This window comes from Globicephala melas, chromosome 3, assembly GCF_963455315.2.
Source record: "Globicephala melas chromosome 3, mGloMel1.2, whole genome shotgun sequence".
NCBI classification, from domain to species: Eukaryota; Metazoa; Chordata; class Mammalia; order Artiodactyla; family Delphinidae; genus Globicephala; species Globicephala melas.
Window position 1 is genome coordinate 28532335 of NC_083316.1, and position 21715 is coordinate 28554049.

The following is a 21715-nucleotide window of genomic DNA, read 5'->3' on the forward strand; positions in this document are numbered from 1 at the left end:
CCACTCTTGCCAAGCGGGTAACTAGATTTAATTTTCCGGCTGCCTAATTCTCACCAACAGAGTTCCACAACAGACAAGTCACCTTAGCTCTGTGTTCTTTCCCCCCAAATCATAGTATCAAAAAGTGAAAACCTGTTGGGCAAGGTAAGTGAGAGAAATCCGTTTCCGTAGACATTTGAAAATTCTAGGGGAAATTCTCTTTGTAATGACGAAGATTTTTCTAATATCCACAACCAACTTTCAACACAGGGTGGATATTTGTTAAGAGCCTGTGACTCTTTCAAATAAAAAAAAGGTTATAAAATATTTGAAAATACACAATGGGCATACCTGATAGAACGTAAAGGGAATTTATTAAAGTGCTAACGATGCCTTATTTCTGCATAGCATATTAGGTCACTTTAAAAAAGCTTGTCACTTTGGGTATCTCATCTGATACACGGGCTAGCCAGCGAGTTAGGAGAAGATTTTATCACTCACCTTAGAGCTGAGGCCGTGATTAAACATGAGGTGTTCGCAGTTTTGAGGTCCCACCCTCACCCCCCATGGGGCTGAGGGCCTGAGGCCACCTCCTTTCTCCCTTCATAAACTGCCCACAGTCTGCAGGAAGTTACAGAGGATGCTCATCCTTGATTGAACTGTGTGCTCTAAGTGACCGGATAATAATACCAGCTGCCTGTCTCCCGCCAGGGAAGCCAAGGGTAGGACGTGAGACCTCTGAAGGTCTCACATCTGAATCGGATGTCCCTACTTCTGGATCTGAAGTCTTGAGCAAAGGACCTGGATGGAGGGAGTAGCTGGAGGTCCTCATTAGAGCCATGATGTGCTTCCGAGGCTGTTCCTGCCTGGAGTTCCTGCTGTTTCCATGGGGCTTTCCCTGGTATCTTTGCAAGTCCAGTCCTGCCCACCTCCTCACCTTCCTATTGATTCTTATAGCCCCTCCCACCTTCCCTCTGTACGCTTCCAATAAATGTCCTTTTCCCTAAGTAAACCAGGGCCAATTGCCATTGTTCACCAGCAAGAGCTCTGCCTGATTCCCAGGCTGGTGGCGGCATCCATCCTTTGGTATCTTTGGGAGCAGGCCTTCTCTGAGCCCCTCCTGGCCCTCCGCTGGGCTTAGGTCAGTCCGCAGATGGCAGCAAGGATGGCCTGGAGGGGCAGGCGGGACACCTACCCTTAGGGCTAATTTGAATGTTTTTCTTAGAAAAGGCTTTGCAGGAGGCTTGGGGTGTTTCTCAGGTGGAAATGGGTGTTATTTGCAATCCACTTGCCCTCCTGTGCACCCCTCCTTGTGGGAGAGAAGGCAGGTGATAGCACCATGGTATGTTTGAGCATACACCCCACCTGCCTAGACATGTTATAAATTTAATAATCTTTAGCTAATTAGTAAGAAAGAAGGCATGGCTGAGATATTTTCTCCATTCTTTTATCCTGAAAGCAAATTGCTTCTGTAACTTTGTGGACATGGTCAGCCTAAAGTGATTGTGCCTATCAAACAGAGGTAAGGCTGGACATTGTATGCACACATACACCACATAATATACATGCAGGTGTTCTACAAGGATTGTGACATACTCTTTTTCTTTGGCTGTACCATGCGGCATGTGGGATATCAGTTCCCCAACCAGGGATTGAACCCTCGCCCCCTGCAGTGGAAGCTCGGAGTTCTAACCACTGGACTGCCAGGGAAGTCCTGTGACACATTTTTATTTTTGCATACCTGACAGCTTTCAACACCAGGTGATCTTCCTGTCTAACGTGGCCCCTGCCTCCCCCTCCACCCATTTTAGTTTTCTATTGCCTCACCACGATTTGGTTTGATTTACAGCATGTATCTCGACTGGATTTCATCTTTTACATATTTACCTGTTTATCTGTTTATGCTCAGTCTCCCCCACTGGGATACGTAAGGACTGAGATTTTGTTTTGCTTAGGTGTGTGGTAGGTGCTCACATACTTATTGCCTAATGTCTATTTGCACCCCGCAGATTCTTAAGAAGGGTGTGTTCAATGAGTGTGTGTTTGGATGACAAGCAAGCAGGGAGGTAATTAGGACAGTAGGTAAGAAAGTAGAAGCCAAGTCCCAAAGGTTTTGGAAAGACCAGGTAAAAAGTATGACATCCATGTCTACGTGTGCTGGGTTTGCAGGATTACTTTCCCCCCGTAGTGTCCTTGGTGGAGCCAAGTGAAGGGGTCCTCAGTGAGCTGATCAAGATCTCTAGGCACCGAGCCTCACCTGCCATTTCCCGTCCCCTGCTCCCACCATCAGCCCAGCTCCACAACCCTCAGGGCAGGGGTAGGAAAGGGGAAGAGGCAGCAGAGAGGGCATTTTCTCTTACTTTGTCAACAACCGGTACTTTTAGGGTAGCGTCCTCTTTACTAAGCATAAGACTCTGGGTATAATTCTAGCTCCTTCTCAGGAAATGCTGGGGTTAAATAGTGTTCTGGCGAAAGACCCATGACTGGGGGAAAAGACAAATCCAAAAGGGTGGGTAAGAAAGGGCCTGATGGAATCACTCTGACTTTGGAGCCAGACAGACCTGGCTTTGAACCCCAAGTTGTCACTTCTATGTTTCTGCCTTTGACCAAATTTCTTAATTATCCTTTATTCTTCTGTCTCCTCATCTGTGAAATGGGATAATAGTACTCCCTAAGAAGTTTGGTTGAAGATGAGAGGAGATAATGCATTTAAAGCATCAGATATGTATTACGTTTCAAAGAATTGCAATTGTTAAGGGGGAAGAAAGCAAATGGAAGAGGAAGGAAGGAGATAGGAAAAGGAAAGATGAGGAGAGAATGAAGATAAAATTGATCATGATGGGCAATGGAAAAGGGTCTCCTGTGTTTGTTCGGGGTCTGTGGGGCACAGGGTCCCACTATGACACATCAGTGTGCAAATGCCTACTTACGCTCGAGTTTGCAGCAGGGAAATTGGTGAGGAGGTGGTAGGCTCCTAGTGAAACAAGATAGATGTGAAAAATCAGGAACACAAAGGCACATGAAGCCACCACCAGACCTGGCTACCCCGGGTCTGTTCCTGCTGGAGAAAGAGGAGAGTCTGAGTGGAAGAAGAGGACTCAGGGTTTAGACCTGGCTTCAGTGACTTTGGGTAAATGACTACACTTCTCTGAGGCTGTTTCCTGGTTAGTAATTGAGGGGGTGGTACCACTTTCCGGAGGCCTGGCGGCAATTTGTGTAGATGCTTTATGCTTTTTAAAACAGTTATCCTTAAGCATCTGTACACTACAGTTAAAACTTTATTATTTTGAATTGCTTTCTTTTTCTTTCTTCTTTATGTTACCGCGACTGTTTTTGTTTTGAAATTGTGTATCGTCAGGTTTTATTATCCATGAATTTCATTTCAGGACAAAAGGAAGCATTAGGAAATATTGGACAGGAGAAGGGGGCACTGGGTCTGACAAGGTGAGGTCTAGCTCACAGGTCTTAGTGGACTTGTCTCTAAGACCCTATCCGGGTCTAACATTCCAGAATTCCAGAGCTCAGCCCTTCCCCTCTCGCTGACCCTCTGCTGACCCACGTCCCTCTGGTTTCCACTCACCTTTGGGGGAAGGGCGTGTCTTGGGAGTCCTGGGAGTTGAGGTCTCCAGGTACAAAGCTCTCAGCAAATGTCTCCAGGCTAGAGTCATCTCTCCCAGTCAGGGAGCAAATCCCCGTGGAAGCAGGTCTGAGGAAGGGCTCCACTGCTCACTGACCAGCTGGACTTTGAGATTAGGACGGAAGGGGAGGAGCTAACCGAGGGGTTACTGCTTCCACTTCCAGCGGGTCCCAAGGAGAGAGAAGGAGAAAGCGGGTGGGAGAGAGGGAAGGAGGGAGGGAGGGAGAGAGAAAAGAGGAGGCAGGCAGATAGGCAAAGCAAGGGGTCTTCTGGCTATTTTGCTAGTTTTATGTCCCATCGGGGTCTCATCAGGATGAGAGTCTCTCTGCGGAAGGGTGGTGATGGGCCTGGGGGAAGGGTCAGGATATAGTTGCAGGGGTCAGAGACTTAGAAAGGAGAGGAGTGAAAAAGAGAGAGAGAAGGAAGATATCCGTGAATTAAATGGGTAGACACTGGTTTTTGTACTGGGGGTCTTGAAGGAAGACAAGAGGCATAATGGGGAAGGAGGTAGTCCACGGGAAAGGAGAAGGGCACCAAAAAGCTAGGGACAGCTCTGGACAGCTGCGTATCCCCTTAGGTGTCTGAATAAGGCAAGAAGGTGAGAGCTGAGGAGTTAGGGTGCTTTATTTCTATTATGTTTTAATTTCTTAAATTCCCATTTGTCACTCCTGACTCCCCTGCACCCCTAATCTCCATAAACAACTATTTTGTGTGTTTAATATATACCTTTTTGTTGGTATGTATTCTTGTAAAATGTTTATTGTTTGCGGTGAATGCATTTTTAAAAAAAAAATACTTATTTTTGGCTGTGTTAGGTCTTCGTTGCTGCATGCGGGCTTTCTCTAGTTGCGGCGAGCGGGGGCTACTCTTCATTGCGGTGCGCGGGCTCCTAATTGCAGTGGCTTCTCTTGTTGCGGAGCACAGGCTCTAGGTGCGCGGGCTCAGTAGTTGTGGCTAGTGGGCTCTAGAGCGCAGGCTCAGTAGTTGTGGTGCGCGGGCTTCGTTGCTCCACTGCACGTGGGATCCTTACGGGATCGAACCCACGTCCCCTGCATTGGCAGGCAGATTCTTAACCACTTCACCACCATGGAAGTCCTATGCATTTTTAGTTTATGTCAATAGGTGTGCTTTTTTTTTTTTTTTCACTCAGAACCATGTTTTAAAAATCCATCCAGGTTGCTGTAAGTAGATCTCTTCCGGGTTTCCAGCTGCTCTGGACTGGGTGTCCACGTGCCTTTGCAAGGCAGTGCCTAAGAAGGGAGAGTGACAAGGGCAGTAGGAGCTGGGAGGGTGAGGGGGTGTTGGGTTGATAACTGGCTCCCATCCACAGAGGGCAAGGAAGAGCCAGGCCTCTCCACAGTGGCAGGTGGCAGATTTAATAAACAGGGGAACTTATGAGACTTGTCTTGGGAGAGTAGGTCTCTGCATCTGCCCACTGGAATCTTAAAATTTTATATAGAGGCCTTAATTGGGTTCAGTAATGTACACCGTCCAGTCATGTACACATTACTCTCTCAAGGCTGCGTCCTTGGACGAGCTCTCACTGTGTGAATGATGGGAAGAATGTATATTCCAAGGACAGAGGAGGGGGTGAGAGCCTCTGAGTGCGTGGATCCAGCTCGCAGGTCAGCCAGTGGTCACATCTTCTCAACTTTCTCCTCCAGCAGGGTGGGACTGGGGGAACAGCATACAGAGTGAACGTCTTGTATCACCTTGCACAGGGGACAACTGGCTTGGCCACATCGCCCACATCTGGGAAATAACCTTTTATCCCAAATGCCCGTAAGAGGTGAGATTACCAGGTAAGCACAGAAAGGTTTTAAATTCAATGTCAAGTGTCCCCTTTTGCGTGGGCTCCCAGCTCCCAGCCCATCCTGCTCTGGGGCTGTAGGAAGTGGTTCTGTGATCTGGCTGGTCCAGTGCTGTGGGAATGACACATGTCGGCAAGGCCAGTGGTGAGGCGAGGCCAGTGGTGATGCAGCCTCTCCCTGGGGTGCCCAAGCGATCACGGTGTTGGACTGAGGTGAGAAAATGCTGAGTTCCTGGGGGCTGGCATGTGTTCCTCAGCTCTACTGGGCTGTGATCTATTTTGCTCCTGCGAGCGCTGGAGGCTGTAAACTCCTTGGATTTGAGACTTTTCTTGGGCTGTAAGTTTAAAGGCTGTTATGGTGAGAAGTGCCCAACAGCATCAGGGGCTGCCTAGGGCGGGAAAGCAAAACACGGCATATTCTGAGCAACTTCACAGTGAGAAGTTGTACCTTCTTTATTTAAAAGGAAATATGTTTATTTTGATCACTGTAACGTAACGTATGCTTTTCGTGAAAACAACAAACTCAAGCCTAGAAAACATGAGAGAAAGTAATAATCACAAAAAAATCTAACCTTTATATTTTAGTAAAGATTCTTTCAGAAATTTTTTTTCATGTGTGTACCTGTGTATATACATGATGTTTCATAAACTGCTTATAGTCAATAATATAGCTTTTCATTCACAAAATGTCGATCTGGGTCATCACTCCTAATTCTTTCATAATATTTCTTGATATATTTTATTTAATTTTGGAAGATTCTTGGCCACTGTTACTTCAATAGTTTTTCCCTGTTCTTTCTTCTCCTTCTGATATTTCAATTATACACATATTACACTTTTAGAAATTGTCCCACAGTTCCTGGAGGTTCTGTTATTCTTTTCCCCCCACTCTATTCTCTCATTGCATTTTAATCTGGGAGTTTCTATTACCCATCTTCAGAGTTCACTGATTATTTCCTCAGCCATGTTCAGTCTACTGATGAGCCAATCAAAGCCATTTTTTCATTTCTGTTTGTTGTTGTTATGTGTTTTTGATTTCTAGCATTCCTTTCAATTCTTTCTTGCAGTTTCCGTCTCTCTGTTTACATTACCCATTTGATATTACATAATATCTGCCTTTCCCATTAGGGCCTTGAATGTATTAATCATAATTATTTTAAATTGTCTGATAACTCCAGTATTTGTGTTATAGCTGAGTCTGGTTCTCATGTTTACTTTGTCTCTTCAGACTGTATTTTTTTTTTCCTATCATTTTAGCATCCCTGCAACTTTTTAATGAAAGCTGGTTGTGATGTATTGAGTAATAGGACCTGAGGTAAATGAGCCTTTACTGTGAGGTTTTATGTTAATCTGGTTAGAAGCAGGGATGTGTTTGTTTTCTGTAGCTGTAGGTGCCAGAGGATTCAAATTCCTCTAGTGTCCTTGTTTTTGTCCCCTCTTATCTTAGGGTTTCCTTAAGAAATTCTCTTTAAATAGAGCCAAGGCAGCTCTTTCAGCTGTAATCCACTGTTACTATACTGGAGGCTTAAAACTCTTATGATTAGATCTTAGTCTTTTAGTGGGCCTATGTCTCTGGACTGGGCTGTGATCTTCACAAGTATTTCTCTATAAGTTCTCTGTAAGTATAAACTAAAAAAATTTTCCGCCCTTGACTCCCTCCCCTGGCTTCTTTTTCCCAGTTTGTTTCCTTGAAGCCCTTACCCCTTTTGACTATGTTCTTTTTTTTTCTCCCTTAGGTGAGGTAGGAAGCATAGAGGTGGCTGCAGTGGGAGCGATGCCCTTCACACAGCTGATATAGGGCTCTGACAAAGTCATCTTTGTTACATCTTTGTTAACAGATCTTTGTTAAGGTGAAGTCTCCGTGCACATCGTGTGATAGTTACTCTTCCCCTTTCCCAGCCAGAGCAATGAAGGGATCTTCACCATGACAAGGGATCTTCACCTGGTGATGTTCCCTTAAGTAAGGCCCAGAGAAGTTAAGGGTCCTCCTAACACTCTGGCAACCAGGGAGTTTCTCATTCTCACGCTAGTCCACACTCAGCCTCTAGCAATTTGTCAAAATTACTGTTTAATGTTTCTACCAGTTATGGCTCCAGGTTAAGAAGGTCTTGCCTGTGACTTTGAAGATCTGCCTGTATTTCTAGATTTCAGAGTGACAATTCACTATGCAACCTCACTTCTCTGATGGGTTCAAGAAAAGTCATTGGTTTTCAGTTTGTTCAGCTTCCTCTTGTAAAAATGGGAGTGATATCTTCCAAGCCCTTTACATGGTAGAGAAGCTGGAAGTCTACATATATTTTATTTAGTGAGTCCCTATAGATGGACAGCTGTATTTTCTCCAGCATCCTAGGAACTAGAACTCTGTGCACTAGATTAACTATTTTTTCCTTTGGAGAAATACTTGAAGAGGGATTTCTAGGTCAAAATGTATGTCTGTTTTAAATGCACTCCAGTAAGTTGGCAGTTTATAATTCAACTAACATGGCACAAAGTTGTTTTCCAAGATGCTGGGTCTTTTGATATTTTTAGAATTACAATGATATCCACTGAGTCTGAAAACTGGGATGAGGAGGAAACTTGGGTTCCCTCCCGATCTACGAGGCATTTGAAATAACACTCCAAGATCTTCCTGTAGTTTCAGAGGTAAAAAGACTATTAAACAGAAATTATTTCCAAGTTATAAGGGATGTTAAGAGACTTCTGCTCTGGTTCTTTTTGTTCTCTCTCCCTCAAGCAGATCAGGTGTAATTTTCTTCATTTTCTATAGGACCAGAGAAGACAAGGAACTACCCCATGACTGGTAAATAGGAAGGACAGGATATCAGTCAAGAGACTTGCCATCTCTATTTCCCAACTAATGAGTTACTTTGAAGATACAGAATATACTTCATCAGCTAGGAAAATATTGGAATCTCTCTTTGAAAAAGATAATTGGCAAAAGAGGAAACATGGAAATTCTGTTGTCATGTTAATAATTATAGGGTTTTTTTCTATTTGTACACAGGTTCACTAATGATTTATCAGTTAAACCCTGAGTGAACTTTGTTCTTTGACCCCAATCCTTCTGCCAATACCAGAGCAGGGTCCGTAAGATAACAGCTTTTCCAAAGTGATTCTTTCTCTCTCCTAACTCATTTAGGAGTGACGGATTGAAGGAAAGGGAAACATTTTGGAAAGATTTCAGATAAAACCCAATTTACATGAAACCTCCTATGACAGGTATTCCATTTCAGTGAACGGACTCTGAAGGAGGGCATGTGCAGGTGTTGAGACTGAGGGGCAGAGATAGCAGGTGTGCTGGGGAGAAGAACTGCATGGAGGTGAGGCTCAGACACTGCAACCCTTAGGTAGCACTGATTTTCTTGAAAAATGGTGCAGAGTCAAAGTCCTTCAATTTAGTTATTAGGATGAACTCTTTGAGCAAAGCTCATCTGGAATTATTAATTTTTTGTTTAAATAAATTTATTTATTTATTTATTTATGGCTGTGTTGGGTCTTCGTTGCTGCATGCAGGTTTTCTCTAGTTGCGGCGAGTGGGGCGTATTCTTTGCTGCAGTTTGGGCCTTCTCATCGCAGTGGCTTCTCTTTTTGTGGAGCATGGCCTCTAGGTGCACAGGCTTCAGTAGTTGCGGCACGTGGGCTCAGTAGCTGTGGCTCGTGGGCTCTAGAGCGCAGGCTCAGTAGTTGTGGCCCACGGGCTTAGTTACTCCGTGGCATGTGGGATCTTCCCAGACCAGGGCTCGAACCCGTGTCCCCTGCATTGGCAGGTGGATTCTTAACCACTGTGCCACGTGGGAAGTCCCGAGTTAATATTTTTTTAAAGTCAGCCTGATAAGACTTGGGGACACAGTGGTTACCCCAGCCTTCCCACTAGACTGTGATCCCCGGGAGAGCGGAAAGCACGTCCCTAATGCTTCCTGAATCCTAACACAGTGCCTGGCACACATGCTCATCAGGTGTTGTTCAACAGTGTATGTAGTTGAATGACTAATAGACCACTTAATGAGGAAGTGTTAAAAGGGGGGTCTTGAATGTTCAGATTAATTCCTTTTGGGTAGAATGTATGGCAGAAACATTTTTGTGCATAGGCCCCTTAGCAGTTGGATTTCTCCAGTTGTTCATTCCCTTGAACTTCACAAACAAAGCATGCTGTATCTCCCAATCTCAGCAGGATGGGATTTGTCAGAATTTGGCTCACTGTGACCGGGCTTGATTCTGCAGGGGAGAGAAGCTGCCCTGAAGTTTGGGCCCTCAGATACAGTGAATTAGCTGACTAGGCCCTTTAATTATATCCCATTCCTATGATGATGGTTACAGAATTGTTTGATTTAAATGACAAATTGCAAATAGATTCAGATTGCAAATGAAAAGTGAAGGAAGATTGAATCAAATGTGAAAAAGGGAACTGATTTATCACCTAAAAGAAGAAATTCTCAAGTAGAAGGAGAAAACAAAATCTAGCTATATCGTGTTTATAAAAGAAACATTTAAAACATGATGACATAAAACAATTGAAAGTAAAGGAATGGAAAGAGATTCATCAGAGAATTACCACCCAAAAGAAAACTAGTGTAGCAATATCAGTATCAGAAAAGAAAAATAAGGATTTTAAGACAGAGTCATTAAGGATATAGGGGATCATATTTAATGATGAAAGGAATAATTTGTTAGGAAGATACACCTAATAATATGGCCTCAAAATATATAAAGCAAAAATTGATAGAATTACAAGGAGAAAGAGGAATTTCTATAATCCTAGAAGATTTTAACTTATTTACAAATCACCTCAGAAAATTATATCTTAAGCAGCACAAAAGATGAATCTCATAAATGTAAAATTCTTAAATAAAATGTTACCAAACTGAATGCAGCAAAGATTGCAAAAATACATCATGACCAAGTAGAATTCATTCCAAGGATGTGAGGGTAATTTAATATTAAAGTATTTTCTCTAAATAAATTCTTTGTTATAATTTACATGTTAACTGAATAACAGAGAAAAGTCACATTATCATATAAATAAATTTGAGAGCCTTTAACACCAATTCAAGATAAAAAAATATTATTAGCAAACAAGGAATAGAAAGGAGTTTCCTTAACATAGCCAAGTGTATCTGCAAAAACCTACAGGAAACATACTTAAAGGTGAACTTTTAGTAGCATTTTCTTTAATGTCAGGATCAACAAAGAATGTCCACTATTCTGCTTCTATTCAACCTTGTACTGGAAATCCAACCCCAAGAAATAGATCAGGAAAAAGATATAAGTGTTATAAGGATCAGAAAATAAGAAAACCCAGTTGTTACATTCTGATGATATAGTTGTAAAAATGGAAAATCCAAGAAAACTTACAAATTACAAGGATTAATAATTAGAGTTCAGTAAGGTTTCAGGATATAGGATCAATATGAAAAAAATCAGTGGTTCCTATATACAAGCAGCAACCACTTAGAATAAGATAATCTTTAAAAAGATACCATTTGCAATAGCAACAAAAATATTATGGTGCCTAGGAATGAATCTAATAAAACACATGAAGACATTTATGAAGAATAGAGTAAAGCTTTATTAAAAACAAAAGTAAATGAAGTGATAAACCATGTTCGTGATTAGGAAGAAACAATATTATAAAGATGTGATTTCTCCCAGAATTAATACATAAATTCTACTAACGACAATTTGAATCCCAGAACAAGTTTTAGGCTTATCTCAAAATTCATGTGATGAGCAAATGGCCCAGAATTTCCAGAATAATTTTGAAGAAGGTATGGAGGTGTAGGAATTAATTTACCAGATAACAAGACTGCATAAAACTAGAGTAATAAAACAGGGGACATTGGAGCATGGATAGATAAAGAGACCACTGGACTGGAATAGAAGCCCAGACTTAGGACTTGTGCTTATGTAGAGACTCACGTGGCATAAAAGATAAGCAAATCAGGGATGAGTTATTCAGATCCAGAATGGATTCATTAGGACAATGAAAATTAAAATAGCAACAATAAATTATGTTATGCTCATCAAATTGTCAAAAATTAAATATCTGACAATACTAGGTAATGATTAAGGAGTGAACTCCTACACTGCTGACTGGGGTAGACATTGGTACAACCGCTTTGAGAGCAATTTATCAGTATTGAGAAAATGTTAAGATATGTGTCCCATATGATCCAATAATTTCACTTCTAGAGGGACATCCTGGAGAAAGTCTTGCAAACACTTAAAATGTGAAACTTGCATAAGAATATTCATTGCAGAGTCATTATAATAGTGGAAATGGAGAGTTGATCAACACAGGGATTAACAAATACATTTTACATAGGTACACAACTGCATACGGCAGATAAAAACCAATCAACTGGAGCTATTTGGATCTCAAAAACCCAATGCTGAATGAAAAAAAATCAAGGTGAGTAATGATCTATGTTATTATCTATGTAAAATTTATAAACAGCAGAAAAATTATATATATAGTTTACAGATACATATGTATGAAGTAAATGCATTTTTTAAATGGCCAGGAAGGATATACACCTGCAGGATTGTGGTTATACCACTGGAGAGGGAGATAGAGAATTTGGTTATTGAGGGATGCCAGTTCCTGCATCCATCATGTTTCATTTATTGAAAAGAAAAGGTGTGCAAATGTAAAATAGATAGCTAGTGGGAAGCAGCCGCATAGCACAGGGAGATCAGCTCGTGCTTTGTGGCCACCTAGAGGGGTGGGCTAGGGAGGGTGGGAGGGAGGGAGACGCAAGAGGGAAGAGATATGGGAACATATGTATATGTATAACTGATTCACTTTGTTATACAGCAGAAACTAACACACCATTGTAAAGCAATTATACTCCAATAAAGATGTTAAAAAAAAAAAGAAAAGGTATAGAAAAAGGTAATATTTGTGAAATTTGGGTGTTGGTAAGTGGATCTTTGTTGTATCATCCTCCCTAATTTTCAAGTGTGTATGAAATATTTTATGCAATAGACAAAATATTATAAATGGAAGAGTCAATTACAGCTGGCGTTCTAAGTGGAGACATGGGATAATTCCAGGTAGGAGGAAGCAAACAAAAGAAAATGTGCATTGTCGGTGCGAGATTTGTGGCTTAAACTTCATTTGGGAGAGTCGGTTGTTTATCAGATTTGGAACCTCTCATCTTCGCGGTTCCCAGAAGGCCCAAGGAACTTCTGAGTGCTTCCAAGCATGTTTGCATTTCTGAAGCTTGGGTCTGGCAAATGGCTGAAGACTGGAGGAACTTGAGGGCAGTGGAAAGAGAAGATGTAGGATTTAGCTGGGTTGGAAGCAAGATGTCAGTTTTGATTTAGAATTAGTAGGAAATAAAATCAGAGAATATGTTGAAAGAGGAGTACAAGAATGCATGCCTGGAAAAAAAAAACGCCTTGGATGAGCGTTCTAAACCAAATATTTTAGCCTGTGTCTGCGTTAGTATTTAGATTGCTGTTTCTTTCCTTCTTTAAAAAAAATATGTCCTAATAAAGTTTGCTGAAACAAAGAAAACCGCCCCCCGCAAACTTACATTACATATAAAATATGTGTTTCACATATATAGAAAAAGACCCTCCAAAAATCATTGCTTAGGAAGTAATTTATTGATTCAATTTAAATTAACCATTGCTACCATTGCAAAAGCAGTTGCTCTGAAAAAGTATTGAAAAATGTATCATGAGATTACATAGTTCAGTAACAATATCAATATTGATCATGTGAAGCAAAACTACTGGCAAATGTCACTGAAGCTCATTTTATAATTTCTAATAATTTATGCAGCGAATGTGTGTCACCTTAAAAATGTACCTGTGACGTTTACAAATTCTTTCAAACACATTTATAAATACAGTAATAAAAATTCCTGAGCTCCCTTAGCTTATACCAGTGTTCGCCAACCAACAATCCACTTGGTGTTTGACTAACACCCTCTAGCCTTTACTTAAAAAATATTTTAAGTAATAATCATAATAATTGCATTCGTAAAAGTATCTGTGCTTCAAGTCTGTTCGTAAGTGTAAGTTTTAACGTGAACCTGATCATAATAAGAGAAAAATGCTTAACACTTGTATGGGCAGCAGGAGTTGAGGGGTGAGGTGAGTAGGCGAGGTTGTAGACAAAAGAATTCTAATTTAAGTGTCGAGACATCCAAAGTAGAGTATGTTTTATAGTACGGGTTTTGTCTCATTTGCATTCTTCAGAAGGATTCTCAGAAGTAAATCTGCAAGAATCTGCTTCCCTGGCCAGTAAGGTCCTATTGGAGGCTTTTCAAAAACCCCATTTCCTATAGTCCTGCCCTATCTCCCAGCTCCAAGATTTCTGTTAAATAGATATTATATCTCCCAGTCCCTCAAAATAGTGGGGGATTTAGAATGTGTAAAAGTTGGTTAGTAAGTTGTAGAGTTTAGTGGGATTAAGGTTTCAGATATGGTTCTGGCAGGATGTGGCAACATATAATTTCTGTTTTCTTTTAGGAAAGCACATGTGATAACTTTGGAAAATTAGCTACACATTACTTTTCCAACTCGTCATTAATTATATGAACACCGTGTCTGGTGACTAACACTACAATTTTTTCCAGCTTAGAAGTAAAAGTATGTCCAGTAATTAAAGGCAGGTGGCACCAACGTAAGCATGGGGGAGTCAGTGTTTCTTTGACAGAAGCCAAGTTGTAGGGAGTGATACTCACTAAATGAGAAATTTCTCATTCCCTGGTAAGACATGGCATTAGGGGATTTAGGAGGCAAAGAAGAATTTGTAAAGCAAACCCCACACCATCCCACAATTCTGTAACACAAGCATGAACAGTAGGTAAAGATTCCTAGATCTAGATTCATTAAAAGTAAAAAGTTATCAGTTTACACTTAATCCAATGAACTTGGTCAGAAAAGATGTTGTTAGTAATATGGACGAATCATACTGTTCAAAAGCATCCCATTTTTTAATGGCTTGGTTTTACCTTTATTTTATAATACTTAAATGAGCTTCTCTGATCTGATCTCCATGTGCCTGGTTCCATCTCACATTATTTTTTAGCAGCTTCTTGTGTGAGGGATGGGTGCAGGAAGATTATGTTTTGCAATCATATGGAAAGGTGAAGAGAAAGGAGGAAAACTGTTTTGGTCCAATCTATATAAACAATTTCTGGATTATAGATCCTTAGCAGCAAAAATCCATCAAGAAAATTGTTTCAGCCATGAATGTGTTATTTTGCTATTTACATATCAAATAAAAATAAATAGAGGAAGGGGAGGCAAGGGGAATAAACATTTATTGAGCCAGGCACTGAGCTGGGTGTTTTCAACAGCATGAATAGAAATATAATGATCATATGCTACTGGGATGATTTTGTTTGGCAAGTGTTGTTTCTGGCGTGCAGTAAAAATGAAGATGTTCTGGCAATAGCAATTAGCAGAATTTCCCATACTGCTGACAAGGATTTAACTGTCCATGTTGCCCCCTCAAAATGGAAGGAGACAAATGAATAAATCCATGGGAAAGAGAAAGCACAATGTGCTATAACCAAAGATTTACAGAATTAAAGATGCAAGATGAATCAGATGACTATAGTCTTCTATAATTCTTTAAGGCTAAAAAAATAGGCATTACAATAAGTTCATGTAGAAGTGAGTTTTTAAAATCAAAACAAGATTATTTCTGATATATGGCTGATTTTCCCCATACCATAATATCTTTGATGGTTAAAATCAAATAAGGAGGGGCTTCCCTGGTGGCGCAGTGGTTGAGAGCCTGCCTGCCGATGCAGGGGACACAGGTTTGTGCCCCGGTCCGGGAAGATCCCACATGTCGCGGAGCGGCTGGGCCCATGAGCCATGGCCGCTGAGCCTGTGCGTCTGGAGCCTGTGCTCCGCAACGGGAGAGGCCACATCAGTGACGGCAAAAAAAAAAAAAAAAAAAAAAAAAAAATCAAATAAGGAAAAGATTTATTTCTAGGGGCTTTAGGGAAGTCAAATTGTGAGAAATGTCGCTATCGTGGCTTTGGGTAACCACCTTGAAGTGACTTACGGTTGGGAAAAATCTGCATCTATAGTTTTGTTGGTTTTTTACCTGGTGAATTACTATGTATTCTTTCTGGCTCTTATTCATCAGCCAGCTTTTATAAAAGGGAAAAATGGTTATTGAGAAAACCTAGCATAAACCTACTGACTGGTGAATTAGAAGGTGTATTCTCATGTAAAAACAAAACCAAACCCCAGTAACATATTATAACAATCACTTCTAATTTCCTATGTAATGTTTAAGAATTTTGCTTGGCATTTTCTAGGAAGAGAGAAAAAGCAGAGGTAGTGGTAGCTTTGAAAATGTGGAACCTTTTGCTATTCCATAGCCTTCACTTCAATATGGCTTTACAGGAGACACAGATCACCTAACAGTCCGGTTCTATAGGTTGCTTCGGTTTCCGTGTGAGACACAGAAATTGTCTGAAATGACTGATCAAGCAGAAGAACAAGCCTCATGATGCAAATAACATTCAAGAAGTATAAGAGGTCACGTGAAGCAAAGCTGGGGGGGGTTGACTTTTAAACAGTTGTTGGATTGTACGTTAAACACTTACCCCAGAGCAGCTGTACGAGGGCAACTTACACTACTTCTAGACAAAAATTAAGAAAAGAATGAGTACATTCATGGTTTCATCAGAAAGATATGATTACATATTTTTTTCAGTTTTGTTTTCCAGACATAGAAACAATCATACTGAAATACATATACATAGATTCTAAGTCATTAAATAATTATTTTCTTTTGTATTACATGGTGAGTTTCACAACAGGAGGATTATATATTTCAATGTGTCATACAGTTTTTGAACCACATAAAGCAATATAATATAAAATCATATAACAGTTACTTTAAAGTCAGGAATATCACATGGCAAATACACAACTATGGCACTGAAAATAGTCAAAGTGGGAGATGTGACATCTTCCGTCTCTAAATGATAAGCAATTTGAAGGAAGGATATTAGAACAAGAAGGGAGGTAGTTACTTTTAAAACTTCAAAATCATTTTATCAGGAATTTTATCAAACAAATTGCTGTTCAGGAAAATCTTTGCCATATAGTTTTTCAATTTCAGATAACACAACAACAAGATATTTTCCCCCCTCAGGATTTGTGAAATCTGCATGGAAAAAACTCAGACTGGACCTTGAAGTGTACCCAGGTGAAGCATAATTTGACCATAACTATTAAACTATCATTTTTGATGTTACTACTTAAGTAGCTAAAGTTTTTAGAGTTAAGTGTTTTTTCTTTTTAATCAGCAGCAGGTAAAAAGTTAACTAATAGACTGTGATTATCTAAGGGTCTCTCTCTTCACTGACGACAACCATGTAAACAGTACATGTTTTCCCCCTTTGCACATCTCAGTGCTTCCTGACATGAAATCAGAGCATAACTCAAAGGAATCAGTGTGGACAAAACAGTCATGGGCATATGGTATTGTGAGTTACGTGCATCTCTTAGCCATAAACTCAGAACACTGAATAGATTATAGAGTGACTATGTCCAATAAAATTTGGGTTTAGCAGGCTACTCTCGGCATCTTGTGGAATCCTAAGGTGCCCAAACATTTGGAAACACCCTTTCTATCTCTTTCCTTTTATTGAAATAGATACCATGTAATGGTCTCAGACCAAAAATCACCTTCTTGAAAGACACAAATCTAGGGAGAGAACTCCTGTTTGATTTGCAGATGACATGTATACTGATCATGAAATAAGTCCAGGCCATAACTATAAGTAGAACTTCTGGTTAGGTCATAAGCTCTCAAGCAATCATTTTGTATTTTTAAGTTTCTGCTTAAGACCTCCACGGCCGAGTCGTCAATGTAGCTGGATTTATTCATGGCCTTCGAATGAATGAATTGGGCTAGAATATCTAAGCCTGAGAACCTTTAAATGGGGTAACTTGTGACCCTCAACCTGGGCCTTGATATCTGTGTGGCTGACTTAACATCTGACTCAGTCCTTTGACTCAGGCCAAAGTCATCGTTTATGTGTAATTTAGTTTCTTGCAAATCCTATGGTTGCTACTGCACATAATGAACTCTCAGGAAAAATAAAGGCCCTGGAGTGAGAGCATAAGAAGCCTACAAGATGGACAGCTAAGCAGAAGAGAAGAAGCAAGGATGCTAACTGAAATCGATCTGACTTGGAGGAATGGATCTGTTTTTCTCTTCAGCGGTGTCACAGCCACATTGTCCACTGCTTCAGGTTAAGGCCACACCAGCAATATTTCCCTGCACTGCCCCTGGGCCTTCTACAGAAACCCTGGACTTTACTTAGATCATGAGCATCAAAGACAGTTAGAGCCGGAAGGGGTCTTAGAAATATTTTAGGCCAATGCACTCGTTTAACAGGTGAGGGAACTAGTGGCTAGAGTTTAAAGGACTTGCCTAAGATCACACAGCCTGTTTAGTGGCAGCAGGATGACCTCGACCTGGAAATTGAGTGCTCAGCCCACTACCCTAGCAACAACACAATGACGCTTGGGCTGAAAAAGGAGAAAAAGAAATTGGTTCACTGAAGTACACGTGAGGCTTTCATCAATGACAAATCTACGTTAGCAACCCTGCGGATGGTAACCCAGAGCCTTTACATCTTTCTGCATGTGTGCAAGTTTCCACGGTGCATGCATTCCCCTTCTCAGGCCCTGGCATGCAAGTCCAAGCTATTCAGAAGTTCATTAATATGTTTTCAAATTGAGGGTCTCAAGTAACAGGGTGGCAGGCTTATTCCAAAATCCTAGCCAGAGTCAATTTCTTGTCAAAGTAAGTTACACTATTCACATCAGCTCTGTGGCAATTCAATTAAACAATAAATTAAAATCCACTCAGTAGTTGCTGATTGGACCTTAGACCGTTTAGTCATTCTCTTTCTGGCTTTTTCATTCATTTACCTAAATTGTAAGATTTACTTTCTAATCGATACACTTTTCTTGTGAAAATGAAACTTCAAAAAAACAAAAAGTAAAGAAAGGCACTTTGTAAGATGTGTACAAATCTGTTTCTTTCATGTCTACTCTAAGGAGATAGTAAAATTACTACAGGCAGCGGCAAGTCTTTCTGCCAGTGATGGGCAGTGGCGGGCAGCCTGGAGAAAGAGGCAGATTTGGGAAGGGACCCTCCTTAACCAAGCTGCACCCTGGGGCTCAGGTGCCTCTGGTTGTTCATCGGATTCTCCTGTTCGGCTGGGTCACTACAGGACAGTCAAACTCCTTCGTCTCGTACAGATGGTAAGGGATTGACCAGCTTTGGACCAAACCAGTGAAAGCAAGTATTTAGTACATAACTGCCTACCAGGATTGGCCTTAGGCACTTAGGAGGTGGAGAGTCTGTTAAATGTCAGTGACATGGCTGATCATAACTTGTGCTCATTTGAGGTGCCTTGTACCCATTTGCTAAAACTGACCAGAGAAGATTTTGCAGTTTGAGTCATCAGCTTCCATAAATCATCCATTGGCTATCCCTCTTCCGTGTGCTTTGTAACTTGAATATGTAGGTGTTTGTTTATAAAAATATGACCTTTATAATTAAGAACTTAAGGCTTTTAAAGCCAGATGTGCAATGGTGGTACATAATCCATGGGAGAAAAAAAAAAAACAAACCAGAATCAGCCGCCTGATATAAGAAAAGTGTTTTTCTTTCTAAAAATCAAAGCCTCTTTCAATGTCTTTAAAAAAATATCTCATGCCTCTTCTCTCTACACGCATATTTGCACATAATCTTAGACTATGATTCTATACCTACATGATGTATAAAATGCATGTGCGATATGTTAAGATCAGTTGGACTTGATGATTTGCAAGTGAAATAAAATGACCACATCCCTGAAGAGGACTTGTATTTCTATGATAAAGGGCAACTATTTATTAGCTTAATTATGATACAAGGCATTGGTTAATTATCTTTGCAGGACACTATTCAGTGAATCATGGAATCAAGGAGTCGGAGTTTGAAAGGACATTAGAGATTTTCCGGCCTAACATTTCCTTCAGAGGAAACTGAGGCCCAGAGAAGGGAGTTGATCTGTCTAAGGTAACATAATTAGCATTAGAAGCTGGGTCTCTTGGCCCCCAATCTGCATACTTTCATTCGACTAGGGGATTCCTTAACAGAAAATAGGCTAGACCATGAAAAAAACATAGTTTATTAAAGAGTGCTAACTGACCATAGACTTATAGCCTTGGCTTTAGTTAACAAGTGGTAGTAATTTACTTGCTAACTGGTGTTCTTTTTAAGGATTTAGTTTGAGTCTTCAGCCATGACATTTTTTTCCATATATGCCAAATTATATATCAAAAGCAGACTATTTTTGAATTTTCATACTATCAGACTGATTGATACACATCTTGGAGGAGATTGGACTATTTTTGGGAAAGGTTTAGTCTGTACTGGCTGTGAAGGGCAGAGTCTTTTGTCAATGCTTCTCAAGGTGGAATATATTCCCTGGACCTCTTAGAAGTTGTGTGTACTTTTTCAGGTCATTCTCTACCATTATGCGAATCCTAAACCACTAATATGTTTTAAAAAATGATGCCTTTTTCTTACAGTACCGTTCAGTGCAAGTCAAATAGGCTCAACCTGTACTTTCCAGGAGAGGATCGCTTCACGCACTAAAATAAGCTTTAGTGGAAATGATCACCTAGGGCAATGCTTCTCAAACTTCACTGCGCACATGAATCATCTGGGGATCTTAGCAAAATGCAGATTCTGAGGCAGGGTTGGGGTGGAGATTCTGCATTTCCAAGCAGCGCCCAGGTGATGCTGATGCAGCTGGTCAGACCATATTTTGAGTAGCAAGGATCTAGGGGATTGAATAAACTTGGACAACTTTCCCAAATAGCCCCCTCACTCTGAACATGTTGTTTGCATATTGGGAGAATAGAGCCTCAGATGTATTTTGCATTTCTGGAAGCTCTGGCAACGTGTTCACTTTCACACATCAGGCCACTTCGGAGTCCAGTTCCTATCCACATGGACTTATTGGGCTGGAATATTTAACTCACAGAGGGAGCTCAAATTCTCTATGTTCCAGCTAGTGAGCGGATACAGAAATGGATTTGCTTTCAGGTGAAATGGAAATAGAGGCAGGCAGTTTGATGAGTCATGGATGTTCTCTTTAAAATGGAGATCCAGGCTTTTGACCGCTCTTGGAGAGCCTGCCCTTGGAACTGACTTGGGGCTTCCAACTACCATACCCTGGCCTTTGTAGTGGTTCCCACTAATCCACAGATGCCTGGTTTCTTGGAACTTTGCTTTGGATACTTCTGACGTGAGTGCTCTTCCTGCCCCTGCCAAAATTTTGCAAGTGGATCTGCTGGATCTATTCCAGAGAGACACGAACTCCTGGCTTTACTTAAAATGTCCTCGCTGTCCAAGATTATTCAGAAAAGCAGAACAAGAACCCTCTCTCTTGGACAGTGCGTTAGATGTTACCACTCTCCTTTTTCATTGTAGCTTTATGAATATTCACCCAGAGAAGAGCAGAAGCCCCGGAGTAGCCCTAAATTACAAGAGAAGTAATTTCTGGTCTGTGGAGAGCCCTAAAACTCTAGCTCTATGATTGTTGTTTAAAGTATCCTGGAGATAAAAAGAATCAGCTAAACTATACTACACTGTGTTGGAAACTGAATATTGTCATCCACTTCATATTCCTCAGTGGGCTTTGGGTTGGTGTGGTATTTTATTCCACAAACAGGGACTGCATCTATCACTCTGTACTGTAAATACTCCTTATAATCACATAATGGAAAATACTGTACCCACTGAATAGGTAAACAGCTGTACTGGGAAGGTAGAAAACAGTGTTTTATTTACCTAAGTGATAGAAAAATAGTCTTCAAAAATACATTGTTCAACTTACGGGTTTCTATTAAAGTAGAATTTGTATGTACAGTAAGGCAGTACTTCCGTTAGCGATGATCTTTTAAATTAAAGTTAGTCTTTGGGGATTTTTTTTTCACTAACAGAAGACTAGGGTGTGTAATAAATTATCATGCTGAAATGAAGGAGGAAACATTTTAGAAAGATTCACCACATGAAACTCATTTGCCTCTTATGTAAGAAAATTTCACTTTCTAAAACTCTATTCTCCAGAAACTTCAGAATGAAATACAATTTAGCGGGGGGGGGGGGGGGGGGAATCCATGCTTAATAAATTCAAACTATTTTAAGAAAAAATCAGAGGCATCCTTTTTATTTGCATATTGGCAATGCGTCATTAAGGTAATAGGAACGGATGTAAACAATTTGTCAGGTG

At 40.6% G+C, this 21715-nt stretch overlaps 1 protein-coding gene across 2 annotated transcripts in view; it reads right to left on the reverse strand.

The window, feature by feature from the left end:
* Nucleotides 1–3647, reverse strand: part of AGXT2 (alanine--glyoxylate aminotransferase 2) — a 43960-nt gene extending 40313 nt beyond the window's left edge. For both annotated transcript variants that reach the window (XM_060295406.1, XM_030843635.2), the window contains exon 1: nt 3560–3647. In XM_060295406.1, coding sequence (XP_060151389.1) covers nt 3560–3647 — 88 coding nt within the window. The remainder of the gene's footprint in view (nt 1–3559) is intronic.
* Between the last annotated feature and the right edge of the window lie 18068 nt (nt 3648–21715).